This window comes from Neolamprologus brichardi, chromosome 9 (assembly GCF_056152115.1).
Source record: "Neolamprologus brichardi isolate AB-2024 chromosome 9, ASM5615211v1, whole genome shotgun sequence".
NCBI classification, from domain to species: domain Eukaryota; kingdom Metazoa; phylum Chordata; class Actinopteri; order Cichliformes; family Cichlidae; genus Neolamprologus; species Neolamprologus brichardi.
This window is the reverse complement of record NC_142112.1, coordinates 28017311-28044235: the sequence shown is the minus strand read 5'-3', so window position 1 is coordinate 28044235 and position 26925 is coordinate 28017311. Positions and strand designations below refer to the sequence as shown.

General features: G+C 45.4%; 1 protein-coding gene across 1 annotated transcript in view; it reads right to left on the bottom strand.

The window, feature by feature from the left end:
• Window positions 1–26925, bottom strand: part of gli3 (GLI family zinc finger 3) — a 98540-nt gene that overhangs the window by 29959 nt on the left and 41656 nt on the right. The window contains exon 4 of the mRNA XM_006794973.3: window positions 14900–15005. Coding sequence (XP_006795036.2) covers window positions 14900–15005 — 106 coding nt within the window. The remainder of the gene's footprint in view (window positions 1–14899; window positions 15006–26925) is intronic.

The window sequence follows — 26925 nt, the reverse complement described above, 5'->3', positions numbered from 1 at the left end:
TGAAAGAGCTCAGGCCAGGGTCAATAATGAGCACTGAGGAGTGGAAACGACACACCCACCCACTCAGGAGCAGACCCAGAAACACACAGTCACACGTGAACTTCTTCATCTTCAGAAGCCTTTCTGTAATTAGACCAAAAAGGGGCTATGGGGCAATTTTAAAGGCCTGCACTGCGGTCGACAGTGTGACAACATGTCTCGCGACGCTGAAGCAGGTGGACGGGAAAAAGACGCCGGCGCTCTCCGGAGGAAGAAGAGAAATCCTGAGCAAAACCTTTTCTGTTTGAAGTGCGCAAAGGTGGCGACTTTCAGGCTCATGCCTGACATTGCAACACAAACGGTCGTGGAATTTTTCTCCACCTCCATATGATTGGTGTCTTTTTGCACGTCAGCCATCAGAAATCTCCAGATAAATTATTCATTTCCTCCTCGCGGAGAAGGCCATCGTGAGAGCAAACTTCAAAACAGGTGCGTGGACGAAAGAACGTGCTCACGATAAACAAGTCATGTGCTCCCACGCCACCATTATATGCCTCATTTGCAGAGATCACAACATAGCTGCAGGGTGATGTTCGCTTTCTTGTCACATGGCAGACCTTGAAGCTCGTACACGTACGCACTCGGGGGAAATATGTAGCACGGGGGAAACCGAAAAAACCTGCTCTGTCAGTCATTAAAGAAGAGAAACGGACATGCAAACACACATTTTTAACCATTACCAGCAAAAAAAGGCATTCGGTTAGCAGCAAAGAAAGCACAACTAATATCTCTGGAAGCATTTTTCACATTTTCTGTGTTGAAATAAAAACCCAGGAGGAAGAGCAGAGGAATTTCATGGCCTGTTTGAGGGAAGCCAGACATCCACTCTGGCTGCCATGACACTGATTAAACCTGTCATGTGTTGGCTGCGCCCCCGTACACCGGCCCAAGCTAAATGCCTCCACCTTTACTTAGTTTTTTCCAATTAATTAAAAATAAGATCAGAGCAATTGCCTGCATGGCCGGAATACTGGTGGGAAAATCGTGACAAATGGAAGAGATGACTGTGAACAGTAGTCTCAGGGAGGGGAAGGAGGGAGTATGTGAACATATGACCTATGAATTTGGGAGGGAAGGGTGGACAGGGAAGAGTTAGGGCAGAGGGGGAGTTGGACAAGGAGGGGAGGGGGAAAAAAAGACGTCTCAAGGGGTCCGCGGCCAGGTGTGAGGGGATTTAAGGAGGACAGCGGAGAGATTGATAGTTCGGAGGAGGTTCGGCGCGTCTTTAAAAGAAAATGCAAGCGAGTGGCCGATCCTCCGTGCTCAGCTGCTCTCTGTAGGGCCGTGATCATCTCAGCATCTGCCAGCATGCATTAATCAACATGACAAAAGGAAGCAGTCTGACAATGTGCAGCGTGTGTTTGCAGGAATGTTCGCCCTGTGTGTGCGCTGATGTGAGAGTAGGTGTGTGGGTGCGGAGAAGTAGCGTCTCAGATACACCTGATTTGAGATTTACATCAAAGTTGTCCTGCAGGGTTTTACATACTTCTTCTTAGAAGAGAAAAACTTCACTCTTCTGCATCCTTCACAGGTTTATAAATTCTTATTAACCCTAAAAGAAGACGTCCTGCAAAACAGGCAAAAGGAAAGCCTGAGCTCCTGACATATGGAAGCTATTTCCTTTCACGTGGCCTTTCTTAAACCAGCCAGCTCCTCTTTATGGCATCGCATGTTTACACGGGGCGGTCTGTGGATTTTAAACTGTCGTCTTATTTCACCCAATGAATATACACTTGCCAAGTGTAAATATGTCCCCAAAAGATTTTGAGTTTTTGTAGAGTGGGAGTGTAGAGACCTTGAATCTTCGTTTGGAACAAGATTATATCAACACTAATAATTTTTTTTTTTTTTTTTGGAGTGGGGAGAAAGCTACAGAAACATGCATTTGCGGTGAAGGCTGATGACTTCACTTAGGCACACAAGGTATCATTGTGGTGCAGCAGCCTGACCTGGTGGTATTGACATAGCGGCGTGCTAAAATAGGAACCGGGCTCTGTAAAATACTTTTAGCTCAAGCATGAAATCGTTGCGCATGAAAGAAAAAAAGATGAACATTTCTTCATGTGTTCTTTGGTGACCAGCACAGGAAATTGGCGAGTCCAAATCCAATAACCCAACAACTGTATTCATGGACCTTCAAATTTTCATCTGTGAGCTGCCAGTCTACTCCCACAGAGAGTCGCGAAAGAAGAAAAAAAGGCACTGAAGCCAGCAGTCATGACCCTGCCGAATTGAGAGGAAGTCTTACTAAAACCAGTCTGTACACTGCAACGGTTCATGAGTGCTGGAAAATGTAGCTTTTCCATGACACAGGCCAACAATTACATTGATTCGATGTCACATTTAGAGAGGAACTAATGAATATGAAATAGCATAGATGCATCTCATGTTCACACTTAACTACTGCCTGTAGCTGCAGCTATGAATAATAGTATACTGTAGCTAGCTGTAGCTCAGGAGGTAGTGCAGGTCACCCACTAATTGGTAGGTTTGTGGTGCTGATCCAATCTGCATGCCAAAGTGTCCTTGGGCACGATACTGAATCCCAAGTTGCTTCGAAGTGTGAATGTCTATAGATAGAAAGCACTTAACCATAGAAAAAGTGCTTGTATGTATGTGGGCAAAGTATCAAAGTGCTACATAAGAACCAGTCCATTTAGCATTTAGCTATTATTACATATACATGACATATTATTACATATTATTACATAGTCAGGTGTCATTAACTTGATAACAAGGTTTTTTCTTCTCTCTTTACACTCGTAAATGGAAATTATAAGCAGCCAAGTGCGTGGAAGAAGCTCAAGCTCAAGCTAGTGATCGCTCTAGACTTGTAGACAATCAGTATTAGGGGCAACAAAGAACTGCAATTGCCTATAAGACCACTTGGTGGGCTGGCTCCGAAAATCAGTACATTCCCACACACTCACCTGCTAAAATGTCCACTTCTAGACATCTTCTAAACATTTGAGTTGTAGCTAACTGTAGCCTTTTTAATGAGTATGCTAACTTTCATGGGGATGTTAGCAGCTTCGCCTCACACAATTAGAAGGTTACTGGTTCAAATCCCAGCTGACGCCATTCTGTGAGGATGTGAGGTAGATAAAGTGCTATATGAATATGAGTATAATACATTTCTTTGTTTTTAAGATAGGTGCTTTGTTTACTTATGTTAACAGTATCTGTAGCAGTTTAGTATGATAGTATGTAGTATGCTAATAGATAGCAGCTACCTTGGTCTGTGCTATTGCTAGATAATAGCTTAGCACTACACTGGCTCCAAAAACCACTGACTGTGATTACTTTAAGCACCTGATTGATGGTAAGATGGGAAAATATTGCTTTAATATGTTATAAGGATGGAACTTTTCACCATATATCAAAACCTGAGCATGTTTCCTATCCATATGCACCCCTACTGTCAAGGAGTGCTGCTGCAGTCAGTCTGAACAAGGCCTAACCCATCACAAAGGTCTCTGTGATTCTATTATTTTCTCTGTTTGACACAAAAACATTGCAGTACTGTGAACTGACAGTTTTTTGTTCTCTCTTTTTTTTTTGCTAACAATATTTAGTAGCAGATGGATGATTTAGTAACAGAACACTGCACAGGACTTCATATTAGTGAAAAATAAAGAAGCAGTTTACACACACGTGGCCACAAGGGGCTGAGTGAGGTGGGAACTGAGAGTTTTAAAGGGAATTGGGATCTGTCAGGTGTCAGTACCTCTCCTGACCAAGGCTGACAGCATCACATGCCCACCTCCCCCCCTCAAACCTCACCTCAATCTCACCACCTCATAGAAGCCGGCACTCCCACCCCCTCACCCCACCCACTCTCAACCCTCTAACCCACCCAGCCACGGCACAGCACTGCCACCGCTCTGAAAGCCTAAACCAGAGAGGAGGAAGAGAGAGGCTCCTGACAGCGGAAACACAAGCACTTTAAAGCTCCAAACCCTTTCACTGAGATCAAAGGGCCATAGGAACTGAGCCAGCTGAGACCCAAGGAGAGAGGAGAGGGAGCTGAGACAAGGGGAGAGAGAGAAGACAGAAAGAGACTGAGAGACACAAACAGAGGAAAGAGAATTCAGGGGTTCCTTCATTAAGACTTCATTAAGACCTGCAGCTAACACACATTCCAGCGCAAACTGGACTCCCTCTTCCACTGCAATCCTTCATGGCCTTTGTGACAAACCATTTTTCTTGGGATGACGAACAGAATAATAAAAAGAATTTTCTCCACACTGCGCCAGTAAGAGTCGTGCAGTGCCTTTGTCTTAACTTTATTCTATTGGTGCCTTTTAGGCAAATATCTGAGAAAAAACTGACTTTTTATGCAGTAAATTTTACTAACACCCCTTCAAAGAAATGCGTTCTCCACTTTTTTTGCTTTTGAAATGCTCATTAATATCTTAATTGCCCCATATTAAAGAGAAGGACCTGTACAGGTTGTATCCCACCTGTACAGACTCCTTTAACCCCAATGACCATGAACAGGATAAGCAGTCAAGAAGATTAATTGCTGGAAATAACAATCATATGCATGGATGCATCTTGTTAACTAAGCTCCAGACTGGTCACCTCGTCAAATGTTGAAGTTTAGAAACTTCAAAAATCAAATGAGTGATTCATCAAATAAGGCTGAAAAACTCATTCTTTGGCCTTTACTGTCAGCACCATCTAATCTGAATTTCCTCGTTGCAGTCCAGCAGCAGTGTCTGCTTTAAGCTTTTCTTCTGGGCAATGCAGGCGGCAGAGCTGGCAGGGTATGGTGAGGTTGCCAGGCATTCGGGGTAAATATGTTCCCCGAACGCTGCGAGGGCTCTGCGTGACCCTCTGACATCAAAGGCCTGGGTGGGTCCGAGGGGTGGGAAGGATTTCTATTCATGGTCACATCAAGCAGGATTCCCTCTCTGCGGGATACCTCTGGGGGCGTGCCAGACATTCCCATACACTGCGTCGTCAGTTCACACATACTCAGTCGCTGTGCAGTTCAATTCCCAGCAGTCTCCTTCAATCCCCCCCAACTCCTACAAGTGTGCGTTACAGTCACGTTCACACGCAAGCAGAAGATACACACTCGTTCTGCCAGAACGGCATATAGCTCATCTCTGTGAGCACGTATCACTCCACGCCGCTGGAGCGGTAAGACGTGTTTATTAGCAGGAGTCAGAGAGTGTGACAGGGTTGAGTCATAACACACTGGTCCAGGTGTCAGTGGCTCTGGTTGAATCTGCCACCTCTGTGAACTCCAGAGGAGTCATGAACCTTAAAAGTTGAGTCACACGTGAAAAATGCTTCTTGTTCGAGATCAAGGCGAAACGCTCAGAAAGAAAGGGATTGGGCTTTATCGAGAAAAAACAAAAATACAAGACAGATTCAAATCTTCTCACCACTCGTGCTGGTTTCAAAATGTGACTGAAAACAGTCGTCGTTTTTGAAAAGTTTAGATTTGGCTTTGCCACGCAGCAGGGTTGGTTTTTTGTGTTTGCTTTGTGTTTTTTGATTTTGTTCGCAGGCAGTTTTAAAGCCTTTTTTTTTTCAGCGAACTGCAATTAAACGTAATTTCAGCCATCGCGATAAGAACGTCTACCAAAACGAATCAACTAAGTATACAGCGAGAAAATGAAAACATGAAAGTGAAATTGCACAAAATGAGCCTTTTTTCCTGTAATTTCAAGGGGGCTGGAATCAGGGAACAAACATGAGCTCAGGGGAAAAAAACAAGAAAAAAAAAGAGGATTTTCTTGTTTCTTTTTGGTCGTCTCCCATGCTTGATTTTGCTCTTTTACAAGTAGAACACCTTCATCTCTGTGCGCAACCAATTACGTACTTGATTGCTGTTTTTTTCCCCTGCTTTTCTCTTTTTTTTCAAAGCGAGAGAGTGAGTACAGGTGGAATTAGCTCTCAGTCAGTGTTTTGAGTTCCTCTGGCATGCCTCGGGCAAGAGAGAAGACAGGAGGGGGACTCCTGGGTGTTAAAGTGTTAAACTTCTGAAAACATGGAGGAAACACATCTACCTTTCTTTTTCCTCTCAAGCCGTGTCTCGATGGCCCCGATGCCTTTACACAGAAACTCAGCTGACGCCTGCAGCTAAACAGGGTTCAGGGTTCCACACCCCATCGCCCTAGCTACCCGACGAGTCAGGTAATGAGCATGCGTGCCTGCGTGTACTGCCCACAGGTGAGGGGCGGTGTTGGAGAATGAGTGTGGCCCAGAGGCTGCGAGGAGCCTCGTGGATCCGTGAGACAGCTCCGCACGATCCCCTCGCAATTCGACACGTCACACTGGGCTGCCGAAATGAGCAGCCGCACGGATGGGCCTGAGCAAATCACAAACAATACACAGCGCTACAAGACAGCAGAGACACACCGCTGGAGATGGTTAATCCTTCAGACAGAGATCTGAGGTGCAACAACAGAAAAAAAAAGGTGGGGGTCAGGAGGATGAGGAAGGGAGGGAAAGCCGAGACACAGAGGAAGAAGAGGAAGAAGCAGAGCATCAGGTACGAGACAGAAATATGTGTTTCCTCCTTGGCACTAAAAATCTCCTTTTCAGAGCGAAATCCATCACGTTTTCCTAATACATACTTCATGCAGAGGAAGGGAGAGAAAAGAAAAGCCGGACAGAAGAAAGGCAAGCGCTGGTGGGAAAGTGAACAGACACAGCCTACTTTATTCTGCCCATTTCATCCATCTTGTTGGGCTAATAAAATGTCAAGTGGAGTTCCTTGATATTTAATCATGAAGGGGCCGAATGCGTGGCGGCGCCAAGCGCAGGCTCGATGAAGCTTTGGGAAGCTTAAACACAGACCTGAGGAAATTTTGGATAAACCCAAAGAGAGGGAGGACGTTTCACAAACCTCGCTACCCAAATGAAGCAAAACTGTTAAGAAATAGGAGATCCTAATAAGGGAAACACTTTTTTTTTTACTTCCTTTGGCTCCAGGAACAAGTTTCCCAGCTTTACTCCATCCCCTTAAATAAACGTTCATTCCTAATTTAGTCAAATCGGTCAGAGAAATGATGAAAATGTGACAAAAAAAGAAGAAAAAAAAACTTGCTCTGCAGCTGCGTGCATGACTCTGCATATTTGCGAGCAGCTCCCGCCGGACACTCGACATGAAAACATAAATAAATAAATGAAAGAACTTCACAAGCTGACGCCCTCTCAAAGAAAAGAGAGGCACCATGGGAGACAGAAATAGCAACGGGCTTCTCTTTTGACCCGCGTTGCAAACTGCACTATTAGAGGAAACCATCCTATCGGGCTATCAGATGTAATGGACGCCACATCTGATAAGGGAGATAAGGAAGGGCTGAGAGAAAAGAAATCGCTTTATGTGATATGAATTAATTTTCACTGGTGAGGAAAGTGTAAAAGAAGCGATTTAAGAAGAAAAAAATGCGATTCAGAAGATAAACAAATAGAGAAAGGGAGGGGAGGAGGTAATGAACTCATTTCCTCCCAGCATTAAAACTTTCATTGGTCTTTAGCACAATGACTAAAAGCATTCTTGTAACCGACATGTGGGAATGTTTTGCATTGTTGCGTTCGGGTTCCCTTCAATCATTTACCCAAGGCTCGACCAGGAGAGTCGGAGGCGAAGGAGAGAGGGAAGAAAGGAAAGAAGGGGCTGAGAGAGGATGGAAAATGAGGAGAGTTGGAGAGGATTTATGACCCTGTTCCCTTGGTCTCGTTACTTGCTATAACTGGCCCCCAGAGTGGGATCGCAGGGTCTGGAGCTCAGAGCCCAGAGATCAGAGTAATGGAAATTCCACATTTCTACACTGCTACAGCGTGACGGCTTTAGGGCACAGGTTGATTCAAAAAAAGAAGAAGAAAAAAAGAAAAGAAAAAAGAAGCAGAAAACTGACTCTCAATTTTTTAAAATCTGGAAGCAGAATTGATTTTTCTGCATTAGGTAAGAAGCAGCCTTTCTGAAGCTCGGTGATTCCTCAAACGCAGCAAAGGTGCGCTTAAGTGATGGCTTCTTCTGCCGGGAGGCTTTTTTAAACGCGACTTATATGTGCGGAGCAGACACCAGCCTGAGGTCGGGGAGGCGATGTGAGGCGGCACGCCGTCTGCGCTGGGGTTGTATCTCGGGCCCCCGCCAATGAGAGGAGGGTCTCGTAAAAGTGACACTCGGCCACACCCACCAAATAAGCCACTGCGTTTACTTCTCTACTCTGCATGCACCACAGCACGTCATGCAAAAAAATGACTTTTTTCCAGAGATTACTCGATTAGTCAATCAGCCGACTTACACAAAATTAATCAGCATGCTTTTTCTTTACGTAATTTCTTAACTATGCTTCTTATTTTTCAAGCTAAAATACCATAAAGTGGAATTTTTGTTACAGTTGCATTCTGAATATTTGGTGTTTCATCATATCTAATGAATGCATTCTACAATAGTGACAGAGACTACTAAAATACAGTTAGCGCTGCTTTAATGGACGGCTTATTTTGCAGACGATAAATTGCCAGACGTCTGAACAATGTGGTGCGGACAATGAAACCGGTTGGCGGCAAACACAACAAAGAGCAGGAGTTTAGTCTCGATATCATATTAAGGAGGACAATAAAAGTTGACGGATGGCGATCAAAATAACAACAAAAAATGGCAGCGGAATAAATGCTAAAATTATTTCCAAGCACGCGTCTATCTGCACCAGCGCGCACACACACACACGTCCAAACACACACACAGCTGTTGGCACCTGCCTGTTATCTCTTCCCCTCAGACCTGGTTTTTCATTGTGCTCCTTGGGAGAGCTACAAATTGAGATCTCAAACATGAAGAGGGGGCAAATGACTTGTGTACGGGAAATCCAATCCACTAATGTGTTACATGTGCAAATTCGCAGGCCCCTCGTATTAGAGATTCATGTATTCCTGCTTTATCAGAATGTACCTTTTTCAGAGCCGTTTTCAATGGAGCCTCAAATTAAATTCAACCAAACACAGAAGAGAATATAATTAAAAGGGAATATTTGTCGAAAGGATAACCAGACAGGAACTGATTTGCATTAATAAAATGCTCGTGAAAGGGATCAGACTGGAAATGCTGTAAATTCTTTGACAATTCCCGTTTGCCTGAAAGACGTATTAAACCAGTAATGAACTATTTAAAGAGGATTAAAAACATTTAAAAGAAATGCATGTGATATTTAATAACCAGGGAGACATACAAATATACACACAGCAGCAGCAGCAGCAGCAGCAGCAGCCCTGGCAGCAGTGGCCCCAGCATAAGTAATCCAAGCCTGGTAAGTAGAGTTTTGGAACATGTCTTAACAGATCTCCACAAGTAATGACTCAACCCTAAAACCTTTACAGGCCTTGTCAAATGTCTGCTGTGCCAAACTCGTTTTTTTCCCCTCTTTTTTTTTTTCTTTCAACCTGCTGGATCCATCATTCTCAAACTACACAGGTGCCTTCAAAATATCACGGTCCTGTGCACAGGGTGAAGGAGGGGATGGGAGGGAGGCTACACTGCCCATTTAGGGTTCTGAAACTAGTGTATTACAAAAAAAATAGATACACTGTAACTTCAATCTGCCCACATTTCTGCTTAGGCATTTATCTCCTTTCTCTCTAAATCCTGAAATTGCCTCAGAAAAAAAAGGAAAAAAAAAGAGGGGGGTATTTTCCTCCTTTCGTGCACATTTTCACAGAGTGGCGCGCAACTTTCTTTCTTCCCCTGCTCTTTTTTTTCTCCCCCTCCTGTGAAAATTGAAGAGGCTTTATGTCAAATACGGCTAAAGCCAGCCTCTCCATATCAAACAACGCAGCGCGAAAATTACTGTGGCGATGATAAGGCTGCCAGATAGAGTGGGAGAAAGAGAGCAAGGGGTGGAGTGGTGGGGGGGGGGGGGGACTGAAAGGAAGTGACTCTACTCAATTATACTGCAAAATTGGTATGACTGAATATTTTTCATTCAGGTGACTGATAGTATCAGTGAAACTGCAATGCAGATAAATAAAGGAGCCTTCTGTCAAGAATAAACACCATTAATCATGAAGCCAGCTACTGCGTGACCGCCTGTCCCCCCGACTTACTCCACTGAGAAAGTATTAAAGAAGGGGTGGGGGGGTTGTGTGCATGTGTGGGGGGTGGAGGGGGGGACTAAGGAAGGGGGCGGGGCGGTATCGGTGACTCCACCAGAAAGGGGTGACCTATGAAGTCACACAGAATGGGTTTTTTGGACAGTTAAGAGAAGAAGATGAAAAAGCAGCCTTCATCTTTCAGCCACTGCTTCCTGGTGACAGAAGCACATCTGGATGGAGATTATCAGATGTGATGGTGGAGCGGTCATTTACAATGGATGCAATTTATGGCTACCCTTCCCATTCTATGTTAGTCGAAAACAGATTTAAAAGTGAATAATCATAAAAAAATCTTTACATATATTATTTTTCTGTAGAAAATCTGGACTGTATTTTTAGAAAGTGGCTGAAAAATCACATTTTAATGATTACACGAGGCCTCAAATCGCACTGTAAGCAGCCGCTGAAGAAACGCTCCGTTTCCACCAGCTTCTAGAAAAGATACACCAGGTCCTTTTTTGTCTTTTTATTGTTTATTGTGTTATTGTTATGCTGCTTGTGTGCACATCTGTGTGTCTGTGTGTGTGCGTGCAACGTATTGCGATGCTCGCTCTCATCCCGTCTGGAAGGAGGTGTTGAGATAAGGCCGTGGTCTTTATGCAAAGCAACACTCGGCTGCTCCGTGAGCAGATTGGGCGCTCTGACAACAGTTTATGTAAATAACAAAAGGAACTCGGCGCACATCTTAAAGAAAACAACAAAAACCCGTGCGGGCGCGCTCGGTGAGGACAGCGGGGAGGAAGAAGTGCGTAAGGGGCAATGCGCCCGAACTCTTGCGTTTTACTTCTGAGCTGATTGGATTTAGAGGGTAACAAGGTGACTCAGTCAAGTTGGTGCCATGTTTAAATGAAACAAAGCTTGAGAAGCAACAGCTCACGCAGCCCTGGAGCCAATTAATTCCTCCCTGCTTCATCGTTTCTGAGCTGAGGTTTTGTTGTGATGACAGAGATGTGCCACAACTCTCCCCCCACACCCTCCCCGGTCCTCCAGAATACCTTCTAGTCAGCTCGGCCCTGCAGCTGAACAAACACTGGTCTTGAATGAAATAACCACACAGGTCTTGAACACGGAAACACACCCACAAAGCGCCCCACCTGTACCCTAACTCCACATATAGAGAAAAATAAACCGCTTTACTTTATTTATGAGACACACGAGTCCTTAAGGTCTGTTAATATCTTGAGAATAGAGAAAACTGACAGCATCTGAGCTAATTTTGCATTTTTTGGGGGGGTTGGACGTATACAGTGGGGAATATATATGCATGTTTTACTTTATAGGAAGGGAAAGCAATTTAAAGTAATAGTTACCACAAAGAAAACCTTTCATGAAAAAAATCTCTTTAGAGTGCTCGTTTACTTTTACAGCTTTATAGACTCTTTAATTGACTCGGCTGGCTTGACTAATTCTTTTTTAAATCCACATACGGTAAATGAGCGAAAGGTTGTGAGTCAATTGCTTATCCCCTAAGAATGTTTTGTCGTTTCAGTGGCCCCCCATTCACAGCACGAGGGCCCGGGACTCCAGAGTAAATTCTGATGCCGATAATTGACTTGTGACGAATACCTCTGTTTGTTCTGCACGGTCTCCGGGTGACCCAGAGCCGGCGTTGAGCTGCATGAGAGGGCTGTTTTGTTTTTCTGTGTACCGCGGTCAGGCAATAAAGCTGGAATGAAAGGAGTGGTCTCTTCTGTCGGAGCTGGCCTCACCCCCCTCCACCCCCCACCCCACCACCAAACTCCCATTAAGCCAAACCAGCACAAAGGGGACCAAAGCTCCCATGGAGAGCCTGCTCTTCACAGATCAATGTGTTTATTTAGGCAGGAAAGACTCTTTCTCTCTTTGCTAAGTCTGGAGTTAAGCTGGTTCCAGACCAGAGACACACACAGACACACAGAAACTTGGCCAAGTTTAAAGGAGGAAAAGACTCCAGCTGATCCCGGATCAGTGCAGGACAGTAAAGTTTAGGTTACTTCAGATAAAAAAGGAAGAAACCTGTTAAACGCTTCTTGTTGGTTGTTGGGATTAGCTTCAACTCAGACTGAGATTGTTGAAACTCTTGTTAAGTGCTGTTCTTGCACGTGAATATAAATTTCTCAGTAAAGAGAAATCGCCCCCCACCCCCCGCCTCCTCTCCTGACCCCGAGGCGTTAATATTGAATGGCACATTGGTACCTTCCCCACAAGAATTCATAAACTAAACGATTAGCCTCTGTCTGTAATTGCACTCTCCCTTGCCTAATAGGGGCGGTGAGGTAAAGAGGGGAGAGAGAAAAAAAACAAAGGACAGTTAATTTGTGATTTCCTCTGCTCATTTGAAGGCAAATTAAGTGTCAAACAGCTAATACGGAGCATATTTCATTTTATGAGCTTTTAATTTAATTCCACCGCCTCATATCACTGGAGCCCGTTAGCTGCGCTGCTAACGCCCGCTCCTCGTCTGAAAACGAGGGCCATAAATAAACACGTTTCAATTAGGCCCTTCACAGTAATAGGATATGATTCTGTTCATTTGCCACGTACGGATGGTGTATGTGTCATTGTGGCACAGAGGAAACAAGCTGCCGGGCGCTCGTGGTGTTTTTCTCCGGCCACGGATGCCCGGTGGTGGCTGGCTTGTGTGCATGGCGGGGGGAAGCCGGCTGGATTGATGGAACTGCCGCAGGGCCAACCCAACTGTAATTACAGGCCCTAATGAGAGGTTGCATGGGGAAGTACTGCAATAATAGTCCCTGTGTACTTAGGCATATCTTTGAGGGGGCTAATAACGATTAATTCTGCTCACCGAGGAGAACTTGTCTTAAAACAATTCAATATTTCTCCATAAGCCGCCTCCTGTCCTCCATTTCCCCGGAGCGACAGCTATACGTTGACTGCCTCGCGTGGGCTGCCTACAAGCAGCATTACCGAGCAGAATGCATCGCTTAAATCCTGGCAGAGATTTACGCTTTGGCGGTAGTTGCACAGTCGTAAAGTTTAGTTGCTGAAACTCGCTCAAAACCTGAAATCTGGGAGTGTAATTAACTCCAATTTGCCATCAGGTGGTTGGACGCAGCTGTAATACCACAAGTGATGAGCGCATCTTCCCACCAAGGAATTCAGGGCTGCTTTTTTAATCAAGCAGGCAATATTGCTGCTTCCCTGTGCAAAAGAATCCAAAGTAGATGAGAACAATTTCTGCATGAAACCCACGTAGGGCCCGCAGATAATGCGCATGACAGTGAGCTCACAAGACTATATTTAAATAAGGCTGGCCACTCAACAGCTGTTTTATAATCATGACAAATAGTTTCCCTTAGCGCAGCGTGTCATATTAAACAGCTCCACGCCTAATGGTTTGGATAAGCAGGCCCTAAGTAGCGTGGCAGGAGCATGGCCGTGTCTCCAGTGACAGCAAACCAAGCGCGCAGATAACTCCCGTCCGGACAGAGTGACTGAAGACACCGTTGCTGCGTAACTTCTCCCCCTTAATTCAATTCTTCAGCTCCGTGTTGTCCCTCTAACCCCCCCACCACCCCCGCCTGCTTCCTCATTTTTCTCCTCCTCCCTAACCTGCTGCTCCGCTTCGTACCAAAGCGCTCCTGACGGATAACAAGCCCGGCTGTTTGTTTGAGCTTATGTTGCCTGAGCGTGTTCGCCCCATTATCTGCGCATAAGCTAAATGCTAAATTATATTTGCCATTTTGTTTGCAGTGACACGAGGCATCAATCACCTCCCCTTGTTTTTTTTATTTCCTCGCCTCGACCCCCCCCTTCCTCCTCTGAGCAGGAGACGAGGGGTTGAGAGGTGGGGTGGGCCGGAGACGGGGGTGGGGGGGACATAAAAAATTCATTACGCTTAGTGGCACATCAGCAAGGGAGAGATATGACTCCTGAGGAGGAGAAAGGGGGGAGTTGATAATGATGAAGAATATCAAACATAATGCGGCCCAAGTAGCTGCCCCATCCAATTTGTCCTCGTCGCACGCTGATCGCTTCCTCCGTGTCGGCGGGTAGGAAACAAGCGCCACAAGGACGAGGACTCCTGCACTGTTTGGATGCAAAGAATACAAATGACCGAGAGAGTAGAAGAGAAGGTAGTGACTAATAGTGAGGAGAAAGGAGCAATTTGTGCATGCGAGCGAGCTCGCTGAGCACTTTGAAGTTCTCTGCTGACCTGGCCGGCACCACCGGACCCACTCCACAGGGGCCGACTAAAGCAATAAGAGTTACCCTGTTTATAATAACTTACCACTGGAGAGCAGAAATGGCCTCGCTTTTACTTCGCTTCAAAATGAATTGAATGCACACAAATGCGATTGGAAGAGGCAGGGTGGTTACTTGTACACAGTTCATGTGTCAGGAGCTCATCTGTGTCTGTCAGAGATGGGTAGATGTCAGCAGAGGCATTGCTTCCTTCTCTTGACAGGGCTTGATCACTGCTCTTATGAGAATTGCGCGCTCCCAGGCTTCCCTCGCCCTGCTCTCATTTCCCTGTCTCTGACACATGTTCATTTGCGTGTCTCTGACATGCGGATCATGTTGCGCACGTACGGGGCCGTGGCCTTTGATCCTGAAAAGGCAAAGAGAGGCGCCCCGGCACCCACGAGGAGGATGCTCCACGCCCACAGGCGGAAGGAAGTTTCGAAGCTCGATTCGTATCGCCGCTAGTAGCGGACCATGCGGCTGAGTCAAATGTGTTCCCCTGTGTTATGATCAGCAAAATTGAAGTCTGCGGTTTTGTGCTTGAGTGCGAGACACTTACACGTGAAGAGGGGGCACAGGCGAAGGATCGTAGATGTACCGTCCCTGGGCATGTCTGTCGTCGATTGGCACAGGAGGGTGGAAGGTGGGGAAGAACTGTGGAGCAGCTGTGCGGGACAGAAAAGATAAGAAACATGAGCTGTTTTTCTTTACAGTTTATAAAAGTCCCAGTTCTCCTAAAATACGTCTGCAAGTGGATCCATTCCCTCCTCGGCTAATCTAAATAGCAGCAGTAATGAAAGGCAGTGGTTGATGGCTATCTTTCAGCGGACCCACCCAAATGAGACCTCATTAAACGCGCCGAGCTAAAAAGCTGCGCCGCTCGAAAAATGTTAGCTGAGGAAGTCTTTGTACATGTCTCAAGGCTGAGAGAACTCAAAATAAACAGGGATAAATAAGCGTAGGAAAAGCAGCCAAATGGCACATTTCTCACCGTGCCAAGCATAATATGGTTTTGTACAAAGGATAACATTTGAGTACAACCACTGAAACGAACAAAATGGGAAACAAAAACATCCTTTTCCATCTTGGTGTTTTATCACAGAGAATCCAGAGGCTTCTTTCACTCTCTCGCCCCCCCCAACCCCCCCCCCCCCCCCCCCCCACCTCCAGATAAAACATTAAAATATTTGTATTACATGAGTTTTCAAGCCTTTTCTTTACTTTTACCCTCTCTATTTTATTTTTACAGCAGAAATTGAAACTGCTGTGCCGCAACCAGGCTGACTTTGCACGCGTACGCACTCATCGTCGAACCCTGACTTGCACTCGTTGTTATATAGTTGTAACTTGAAGCTGAATTTGTGTGTCGCAACCGTGCACCCACTGTTGGACGAGTCGAAACAAGCAACCAAAAGGTGCCTGCTTAAGTTTTGACACGTTAGGTTAAAGTGTGTATACCAAGGCAGAAACAGCAAATGACCATTGCGCACGGATTAACTGCATCTCACTGCTAGAACATTAGTGCCAGTGCCAAGTTGCATTATCATCCCCCCGAGGCTAAGCATGTGTCAACATCTGTATAACGTCATGCAGCAAGTCTCTGAGGCTGCTAGCTATATATATTTTTTTTTATGGTCGTAAACATTTGGAAGCGTGAGCCAAAAAAGCACATTGCCAAACGGCGAGGTGCCCAACAGCTCCGCAAGTGTTGAGCCATGACAGATTCAGCTGCATCGTTGGGCAACACACCAGGTGTTGATCTCGGGTCTCTTACCTCATGGCTCATTTATTTACTGGGTTGATCACTGCCAGCTTGGGGCAACAGCTACAATTGAGAGGTGGTCACTTTAGTTTTGCTTAGGCTTACAGCAATGCAATGTATTGAGTCTTTATAAGAGAAATGAAGCAGCAGAAATCAAGCGAGAGAAAAATTTCGATCCTAAACTAAGTGTCAAAGATCTTTTTTTTCTGGGAAGCTCCAGAGCTTCAGTGATGATCAACACAAACAACCTGGAGCTTTAGCCTGCTTTAGCCTGTCTGCAGCAGGAGAGCAAGGCTTTCCGTTCAGTTCCAATCATTTTTCTATATCTGGCTCCAAATCAGAACAACAGTCATCTCAATGTGAGACTCAAGGTGCTCTATAGTGTAAGGTAAAAACCCTACAATAACATAGAGAAACCCCAACAATCAGACAATACCCTTTGAGCAAGCAATATTTCCAACAGTGGGAAGGAAGAAAGCTCAACCAGAAGCAGGCTCAAGCAGAGGCAGCCATCTGACGTGAACGTTTAGGAGTGAGGGAAGGGAGACAGGGCTAGAGGTGAGTGAAGAAGTGCGTCATGGGAAGGCCCAAGCAGTCTAGGGTCACCTGATCCAGCCCATAATGGCATGTTTTAACAAAAAGGAAAGCTTCAAGCCAAACTGGGAGACGGCTCCACAGAAGAGGGGCCTGAAAGCTGATGGCTCTGCCTCCCGTTCCACTTTTAAATACACTAGAAACCACACTTAAGCCCGCAGTCTGAGAGAGACGTGCTCTAATGGGGTGGTTCATCTGTGGAGACGCACAAGTTGTTTTTTAAGAAAAGAAAGTTGCTAAAACTGAGGGCAAAGTTGCAAAGTTTGCACCCCTGCAATGATGAGTGAGAAGGATGCCAGTCAGACTTCAGGATGAAATTGTATATATATTTACCCCTTGTCCAAACAGCTCTTAAATCCAAGTCATAAGTCAGCTTCTGCCTCATGGTGTATAACAGTACGCTATAAAGTTCTCCAGTTTCACAGAAAATTTGTTCAACAAGTGAAGAGAAAACTTCTAGAAAGCACTCGTGGGTTTTCATCCTGTTTTTCACAATAGCAGAGATAAGTGGTAAAAGCCTCCTCCATGCAGCTCTGGCAAGTATCTGACCACTCCGTCTCTGTCTGTTTGATAGTTCTCTCCTGATGACTCAGTTTTGGCTTGGCTCACCTCAGCTGATTCCAGAGCTGCTGAGGGCGGAAGGGATGAGGGGATGCTGGGATGAAGGGATGGGCTGCTGGTAGACAAGAGCAGAATCTGCTTTGTTTACTCTCCACAGCTCCACTCCCGGGCTGTCGGCCCTTGGCTGTCAGTCTCAGAAATGAAGCATCAGGTTTACCAGCGTCTATGGGAGTAAAAGCTTCATGTTCTCTAATCTTACTCATCCCTGCCCACATAGCAGGAACTTTATTATAGCCTCTGTCATGTTGTGCAATAACAGACAGCTACTGAGGTTAAAAAAATGTGCTATCAATTTAAATACTCCACCCCTTCACCGCTGCAACGTACACCTTCATTCCTACATCCGCCGCTCCTCGTTGAATTACCCAGATCCCCCTTTTGTTTATGTCTCTGGAGCCACTCACTCAGCACAGCCCTGTACTGAAACAAGAGCCTTTTTCTCACTCCTTCCCTCCCTTCCTTCCTACTCTTTCTGCTGCCCACGACTTTACAGCATGGCGAACCATTCCGCTGAGGTTTATTTAAATCCAAGACTGAAGTTTACTTTACCACGGCCCTATCTAAATAGAGCCTGCCACCTCTTTTACACCGAGCACAGCTCCCCATTAGCAAGGCAAACCGACCCGTGTCACTACAGGGAACGTATACAGTCACGAAGAACAGAGAGCAGAGAAAAAGAGGGGAGAGCCTCCATCCTGCAATCTATCTCCAGTGTTTCCTGTAGGGACTCCTTACTGTTTACTCCCAAACTAAATTGCCCCTGCTTCTCTGGATATTCCGGGTATTCTCTTTGTCTAATACAGAATACAGCTGGAAGGCACACGGGAAGCCAAAACACATGTCACAGTTTTTACCTTCCCACTGTGGCCGCACACACCACGGCCGCTCGAGCATTCCTAAAGAAAGTGTAATCCTAACGGTTTTTCTCCCTGTTACGTACAATTAAGTTAATTATGTTTTTAAAGTATGTCAGCCAATCAAATACTGAGAATCAGGGACTTTTTGTAGTAGCATCTTTCATAACTTTCAACTAATTCATTAGCTCTTCAGAGCTCCTCTCAAACATTTTAATGACCTCTGTGCAACTTTTCAGAGCAGCAGTGTTCATTTTTGTTTTGCCCCCCCTCTTTTTTCAGTCTTTTAGGAGAAAGGATGGAAGGTATTAAGACATGATCACAAATGGGTCTTAATGAAAGGGCAATTAGAAGCAAACTTTGACCAGGCTCATTAATTCTAATTCACACAAACACTCTGTACTCAGGACCAAAAGCCAGCTTCCACCTCATTAAAGAGAGGATGGTAATTGACTTGTCCTTTATTGGACACTTGAATAATTTCAAAAGAATGGGGTGGGGGGGTGGGGGTGAGGACGAGGGGAGGATAAAGCCTAAAGCACATCATTTGCAATATCCTTATTGGTTAATCTCCTTTCATAGTGGAAGCTTTGGCACAAAGCGTCTTAAACGTGCTCCGGAACGAGCGCGAGCTGATACTTTTGCAGAATTTGAGCTGTCACTTGCAATTCTGATTTGGGTGTTGATAATACAAACAATTTCCCCTTGTTGCTCTTTTGTTGTCAACTCAGCATTGTGAGTTTATTGTCTTGACGGCAAAAACCTGGGCTCCTCCTCTCCCGCGGTGAGGGTTCACTGACTCTGCTCGCACAGAGTGTCACCCGCAGCCGAGGACGAAACACTCCACCGTAAACGCTGCACTTCTCATCGACGCTCCACTGCGAGAGCACAAAGAGCCAGTGACAGTTTGTCATAAGCGACTAAGGCGGAGTGAGAAAAGGGCTGCTGGGGCCTGCTCCAGAGGTTTGTGAATTGCTAATGTGGAACATATGAAGCCTGCGCCGGGGCCGCGAGTGCCAGATTTCATTATGCCACCTCTTTCCTCGCTCGTGATCTCACTGTTCAGGCATGCTCGTCTGCAGCGGGGCCCACAGTTAGAACGCAACTCTGCAACACTTTGCAGCGCGTCAAAGATGCTCAAGACTTTGTGTATTCGCACATTTAATAGCGCACGTGTGTGCCGCTCCTTTCTGGAAGTAAGTACAAGTGGAAAAGAAGACAGAGAGTGTTATACTCACTCCTGCTACATTGTGACTTCTAGAAATAGATGATGTGAAACCCAGACAGTGCTTTCTTCGATTGGTCCATTTGAATAACTTTTCAAGCTAAAGGAAATTAATGTGTTTAAAGGAGAGACTACAGTGGTCAGGTCTTCGTACAGCTGTTTTTCCAGCTTTCTTCCATTCCATATTTTTATGGAATAAAGTCATCTATAACTGATTTGTCTAATAGCGTAACCCCACAAAAGTCTCCATATTAGGAACTGCTACAATAGCTGTGGTTAACTCTTAGCTTTTTACTTTTTGAAATAAACTGAGCACAGGAAAATGCATTTGTGGGTTTGCAGAAATGCATTTCTTTACATCTGTGCTAAGGTTATATGTTTGTTTGCATGTATACGTTTATATCTACAATTAACTTTTTTTCATTTATTTATTTAAAATAAATGTCTTTAAAAGGAGAGGCTGTGAAGCAAAATGATTCTAATGTATTGGTCAACGGTTAACAAGTCGTGAGTTCAAAATTCAATGGAATTTTATTGCTAATAAATCAGTCGACAAAGTCCAGCTCAGCAACATTCCTGACAGATTGGTCGATCAGATGCTATTTCGATGCTATTTAAGCCTGCCTACAGTTGCTGCATATCTGCAAGCCACTTTGCAACCCCATCTCCACCCCCAACTTCTTTCATGGTGTGCTCCTCAAGCTCTGATTATGCAGCACATGGACACATACAGCTGGAGACGCCACATTCCTCTTATACTTTTTCTTAAGAGTCTGCTTGAACTTTTGGGTGGATGAGTCTGTACGGTCACAAAAATTAAGCGTTCATCCGGACGTCCACGGGGACCCTTGCACTCACTGTTTGATTGCAAGCAGACGCTAAAAGACTCACTGTCTTTTTTTTTTTGCACAGACACAGAGCAGGAACAGGGTTTGTTGAATACAGGGCCGAACCTGTAATCGATATCATCACAGAGACTCTTAGTATTGTTTTAACTAAGCTAACCTTACAAGATTTATTTGCGACATTTGGTGCTTGCCAGGTGTTATTTTCGAACCCTGCTTCCAATATATAAAATTGTAAGAGTATTAGACTATATTTTCCTCTTTATGGCATATCTGCAGACAAGCTTTACCGTGAGTACTCAGAGTCTGCTCGAACTATTACATGATTGGTGCGTTTAACCCTTCTGATCACACTTGCTTCCAGAGATGTGACGCTGAGCCTCTCATCATTATCAGGCCGGCTGGAGATGGAGATGGAGATTGAAAAAAAAAAAGCCTTCAACAGACTATCAGCAAACATAGTTTGGAAGCTGCCTCTAAATTCCCCCTGTGATCAATCCTTTCACACCCCGCCTCTCATCATGTTTGCTTACACTGAGACCTCAAGCTGTTTGGACATGTAAATAACACTTTTGGAGACTGTTTAGCTAAGCTCAATGGGAGTTGCTGTTGACTTTTGGAGCGCTTTGCTTAATTACAGGTCCCAGATTGTTTCAGGTCTAATGGCCTAATTACCGCTGTATAAATTAGCCTAATGTTCGTGCTGTGCAGAGCTTTCTCCGCTGTATGTAATGCTCGGGCACGAGAATAGAGAAAGATAAAAACAAGCTTTTATTCAGCAAAGACCAACAGTGAGAGTGAGGCAGAAGAAAGAAAGCAGAGAGGTTAAATAAAAGAAAAATGTTAAGTGTTGGCTTGCCAATCTCTCTGCCATTCATCATATGTACGAGGCTGGCAGATCACACTCTGCCCTTCCTCTGTAAGTCAATAGATTTTTTTTTCTTATCTTCTCTTCTGTTCGTGCTTTCTCTGTCTCTCTTGCTCAGTTGCTCTCACACCATTAAACACAAGCAGTCTTTCTTTTGGTAAAAAGCAATTAACACAGCGGAAAAGAAAAACAAGGCAGAGAACCGAACACGAGCGTGAACGAGAGAAACGTCTGCACGATAACAGGCTTTCTGTTTGAGCACACATTCCATCGCTACTCGCTGTCAGACGTCGACTGAACAAGTCAGTCAGTGCCCGCAAGTCTGTGCATATTTGCTCTGAGACTTAATGTTCAAACAGATTATTTATTTGTTAAGTGCTGGATCTTTTTATATATTTCCCTCCAGGGGTTTACTTTGCTCATACACCACCTGCAGGACATGCAACAATTCCCTGCCAGACTTTATCTCAAATTTTTAGAGGATTTACAGATGACTACCCATTAAAATATGTATCCAATTGCAGGACATTTAGACATAAGTTACACAAATAACTCCGCAGAGCTCCACATGTGCAAAACATTTACAAACCAGAGTCAATCTTAACAAATTGCACTCCAATCTAAGGACTTTTTTTAATGCTAGAGAGTGGAGCTAAGCACGCACACATCTCTGCCAGGGGCCCCCAGCACTACCCAACCTCAGCAATGCACCCTCTTTTTTCCTCTTCCCCTGTATCCTAGTAAGGTTATTTCACGGGGCCTCTCTGGAGCAGCCATCTATCTCTTACATTTCCCGAATTTCTCCAGATTGGGATAAGCCCGGGAGTAGAACAAAGAGCTACGCGTTGGCCCTCTCCCCTCACTCCCGCACCCTCTCTGCCCTACCCCACCCTCCAGCCTCCTCTCCCCGACTCGGCTGAGAAAAGACGCAGCAGTTTACCAGCTAAAACTCCACACTACACCTCTCTCTCCCTCCACCTCCTCCTCTGTATCTCTTGCATCCGTCTATCTCCTTTTCGCCAAACAATGACGACTCAGATAAAAGGGAGTCGATTTAAACCTCAGGTTAACTCAGCAGGACTTGGCTACATTTATTTTGCTTCAGCTGCATGATTTATTCCACTCAAATTCAAGCTCAATACTGGGTTTGGAATTTTTTGAGGTCTTTATTTAGAAAAGAGTCCACTGATGCATTTAAATGCCCGTATTAGAGAAAATGCACGATAAACTACTCTGATACAAGCCGAGGTCGTATTAGAGAGTGTGTTCACGACTGTCCCTGCTGCATCAGGCTATCAGGACAGTCTGACCCTCTATGCGGTTCAGTGTCACATCACATCCTCGGGCCTCTATATGCAGGTGATACCAAAACTGCATGTGGCTGTGTGACAGTGACTGCGAGGTTAACACACCTGCATTCTAATAACACACAGACTGGACGCCGTCGCCTGGGGGAAAATGGACGACTATTCAATATTGACTCACGCTGAGAGGCCACTGACCGCAGCAAGCAATGTTAATGTAGTTTGTTCGCTAAATGCATTTGCTGGTAGCCATTGTTGATGTTAGTTCACCTCTGGGTCTTGATTAAGAGAATGAATCCCTCACAGTGAGTGAGAAAAGCCCGATAATGTGACTTAAAGTGGGAAATACAATCTGAGAGAGCTTTAAGTATGAGCAGACAAAATGCATCACATTACTTAACCGCAAAACACTCTGTTCCACTTCATTTTTTTCAAAACATGACCTGGAATCTTTTCAATGTTCTTCTTCCTCAATAATCTTCAATTTTCAAATCCATGATATTATATAAATGCTGGTGTCAAAGAAATGCGTAGCAGTCCTGTGGCACCTGTGTCTTGACTTATTGCTGGATGCCAGGAGATAACGCTGCGTGTTTAAACCTGCCTCTTCAAAATACTTTTTCTGCTCATGGAAAAATTATACTTTCACATACGTTTTAATGGAACACTTTCAAGAAGAACATGCTTAATATAGTGTATGTGATGAGCTGGACATGAGAACTGTCTCACTACTGACGTAAACCTGGCGCCGAGGCCACGGGCCACCGTGCATATTTGTGATATGCCAGCAGCTTTGACTGCAAGGTATTTGACGCCCTGGGAATGAAAAGCTGGCAAGTCGAAAGCCAACGTGAGTTAATTTTCATGCATTTTTCATGCTGTGAAACCAGCGGCTAGAACATGTGAATTAAATCTAACTAATCATCCATTTTCATAACCACTTATCCATTGCAGGATATCCCTGCTGACACAGGGCGAAAGGCAGCGTATGACCTGAACAGCTATCGTAGGACTAACAGAGAGACAGATAACTCACATTCACACCAACAGCCAATTTGGGATCACCCATTAACCTAACATGCACATCTTTGGACTGTGGGAGGAAGACGGGAGTTCCCAGAGAGAACCCATACACTCAAACTCCACACAGAAAGGCTCCAGCTGGCAGGCGGTTTCAACCCCATGACCTTCTTTCTGTGAGGCACAAGTGCTAACCAATGCAGCACCACTTGATTGCCCAAATCTTTTATCACCATAAACATTCAAAACTACCAGTGCAGTCTTTTAAATACCTAGCTCAGAATTGCCTTTTTCTCCCAGGGCTGAGTGGATGTTGCTCTATCTTCCACTGAATCCAGACATTAGACAAAGTCTGCTCAGGTCTCTAGAGGTATGTGGCCATTATTTGAGGCGGGTGGAAGGAAACTACGTGTCACAGAGTAAAGACAAAGCCCAGTGTTACAACAATCAGACAAATGGCTCATGGGCTCTGTAAGACCAAATACAGCTTGATGCCTCTGGACCATTTGGGTCTTATGAGTAAAACACCATCTGTAACTCTGAGTCTCCTTCCTCTTCACTCTTTGTACAGTGTGCTTTGCTGTCACCTTACCCTCTCTTTCACCCTCTCACTCTTGCATTGTATTCCTAATTCCTTCAGTTAATCCCAGTTTCTGTCTATCTCTGTTTCTTTGCCTCTCTCGTTATTCAAAGCACATCCTCCCCGATCTCTCCCTTTTTCCCTCCTCACAGCATCCCTAAACAAGGACAAAGTTGTAATCCATTTACTACACTGCTGTCAACAGATTCCAACCAAATAATCCTAAAAGACTCAGAACCAGGCCTAGGTACTATCAAGGGAATGGCAGGAACAAGGAGGCGGAATGCACAGGGGACGGATGCAGGAAAAGAGGGAGGAGTGAGAAGAACATACAAGGGGTGTGGAGGAGTACAGACGGAGGGAAGTTGTGTCACAGTGATTTGAGTCTTTGTCACGCAGGTGGCGCCCAGGGGTTCCCTCAGTCTGGGCAGAGAGACAAATGGAGGCCCATGTAAACCTTAAAGAGGATTAACCCTGCCGGAGCGCTTTAATGAGACCTGAAAGTGCCGGGCACCGGAGAGCCCCGCTGATTGAGCCGCGCTCCAGTCGGATCCCAACGGTCCGCCGGCCCAGTGGCCCAGCAGCACTGCTGCAGCCCCGTGGCCTACAGCTGCCCGCTCACACTGAGCCACATCAAAGCGGCCCGTCTGGGAGAACCCCGAGATGGGAGGGAGGGGAGGAGGGGTGGGCACGAGGGAGGTGGGGTGTGTGCGTGTGTGCACGCAGGAGAGGTGGGAGGAGGGTGCCTGGATGGAGGAATCCCTTATCTCGTCCTGAGAGGATGCTGCTCTGTGGTGCGAGATTGTCTGGAGCTGCCACCTGTCCCAGGCATCTTTGAAGGCAACACTAAAGCCTGTGATGGGCCTGACCTCCTTGAGCTCCCATTCTTTTATGTCTCTCTTCATTTTCTGCTTTGTTACACCCCCCCCCCCCCCCCCCCCACACACACACACCCTACACTCTCTCCTGCTCTTCTCTCTACTTCTTAGCCCTCTGTCTCACTTACACCCTCATACTCAGCCATGCCTCCCTTTCCGTCTTTCTCCCCTCTCCAGCGATATCTTCCACTTCACCACACCGTTAGAAACATTTTAATTATACTATGTTCATCAGCCTCTTCTTCATGTAGAACAATATATACTTGTGACCCTCCAGAGACAAGAGCAAGATACGGGTTGTTGGTTGGAGGGATAAGGGTGCTTATCTTTGGCACTATGTGAGAGGAATGCAAATGGAAAAAAAAAAGTGATGAGATATGGATTCAGAAGAAACATGTCGGACTCTATCATACTGATGAATACGGGGTAACTCAAAGCGGAGAGGAAAATCTTGTGATATTGTGGCTTTAACCGGAGAGCTGAGGAGAAGCCCTCATGGGTATTTAGTCTTCTTCTTTTCATAATTTGGTGCTTAATGTAAGCAGGAGGGAGTGTTTATTCTCCTTTTGGATGGACAAGACACAACAAATCTTCATTTTTAAGCTTTCCCGTCGACAAAGCGCCATTGTCCCTATTTGCATCTGCGACTCGATTAACCAATCACATTGGAAAAGAGGGTAAACACACTGGCAGATGATGCTGCAACGGCACTGAGAAACACTGAGAACATCTTCAGTCCTCTAGAAATTCTTCTTAATTCTTCTTAGCTCCTTCACATTTAATCTCGTCATTGTTAATAGGAACTGCTTCTGTTCAGAGATATGCCGTTTTCACACACACACACACACACACACATCAGCTTTGTGGTAAGAGCGCCGCATGACCTTAAGATGGTATGAAAGTGCATTCTTGAAGCACTTCAAACTCTGCTTAACCCTCTTAAATCATCAAGAACTACAAAGAGGCACACGCATGTGAGAATACTGCCTATCTTACGGTGCGAGATGCCTCTAATAAGCTGTATAAAAGGGGATCATCTGATTATCCCTGGTGTGCTGGACCAAGGGGCCACGGCAGAGCACAGGCCCATGTTGTTCTTTTTTGATGAAAGGAGGTGGATGGAAGGGATCCCTTTCCATCGCCTGCAGTGTGCCCCAGGCTTCTCTGTGCCGGCACACCACTGGGGGACTGCACCATGCCACCACGCTCAAAAAGCCAATATTGAAACAATCACAAAGACAAACACTTACCCTTGAAACAGGCACGTGTCCTCTCACCCCAGGCTCTCCTCAGTTGTTTGAGGGAGGAGGATGTTTGAACCCGCATCCAAGCCGGTTGTCACATTTAAACCAACAAGAGATCAGAAAGTTTGTTCTGTGAGAGCACTCTGCTACTTTTTTCTCCTCGCACACATGCACGCACTTTATACTTTACATTATACATGGCGCACAGTGCTTCCTCTCTCTGCCACGCATAGAAAGGCCCTGTGCAGTCCATACGAAGTGAGCGACCAAGGACTGTAATTAACTGTAGCGAGGCCAGGGCCATTGTTGTGTGGATCACGTACAGTTTGATGACAGCTAATTCAGTTCAGTGGTCAGCTGCATTTTGATATAGAGGCAGACAGAATGACGCCGGGGCAGCGGCCGGCGTGCTACGGTCGAGTAGACCTGAGATCAGCTCGGTCAGCGGTTCAGAGTTTAACCCCTGTGACTGGACACCCACCCTCCTCTCCCTATAACCATAAAATAGTGGAACAGGTTTTACACCACGGCTAAGCATTCCCAGTAGATTTCCCCAAACGCAGGGCCAGTATGATCCACGCAGTCACCTTTGACCAGGATCAGAGAGCAGGATTCCTCCGGCCAAAAGATCCATACCTCCACCGCCTGTGCTCAGCTCAATTGGTTTCTGAGATCAGTCAAGGACAGCAAGGCTTTGGTGTGTGGGGATTAAGCCCTTGCAGCCAGATCTAGGCTAGATTTTTAAGGAGCTAAACCGAAGACTATTGAACTGATAGTTATCCATCACAGC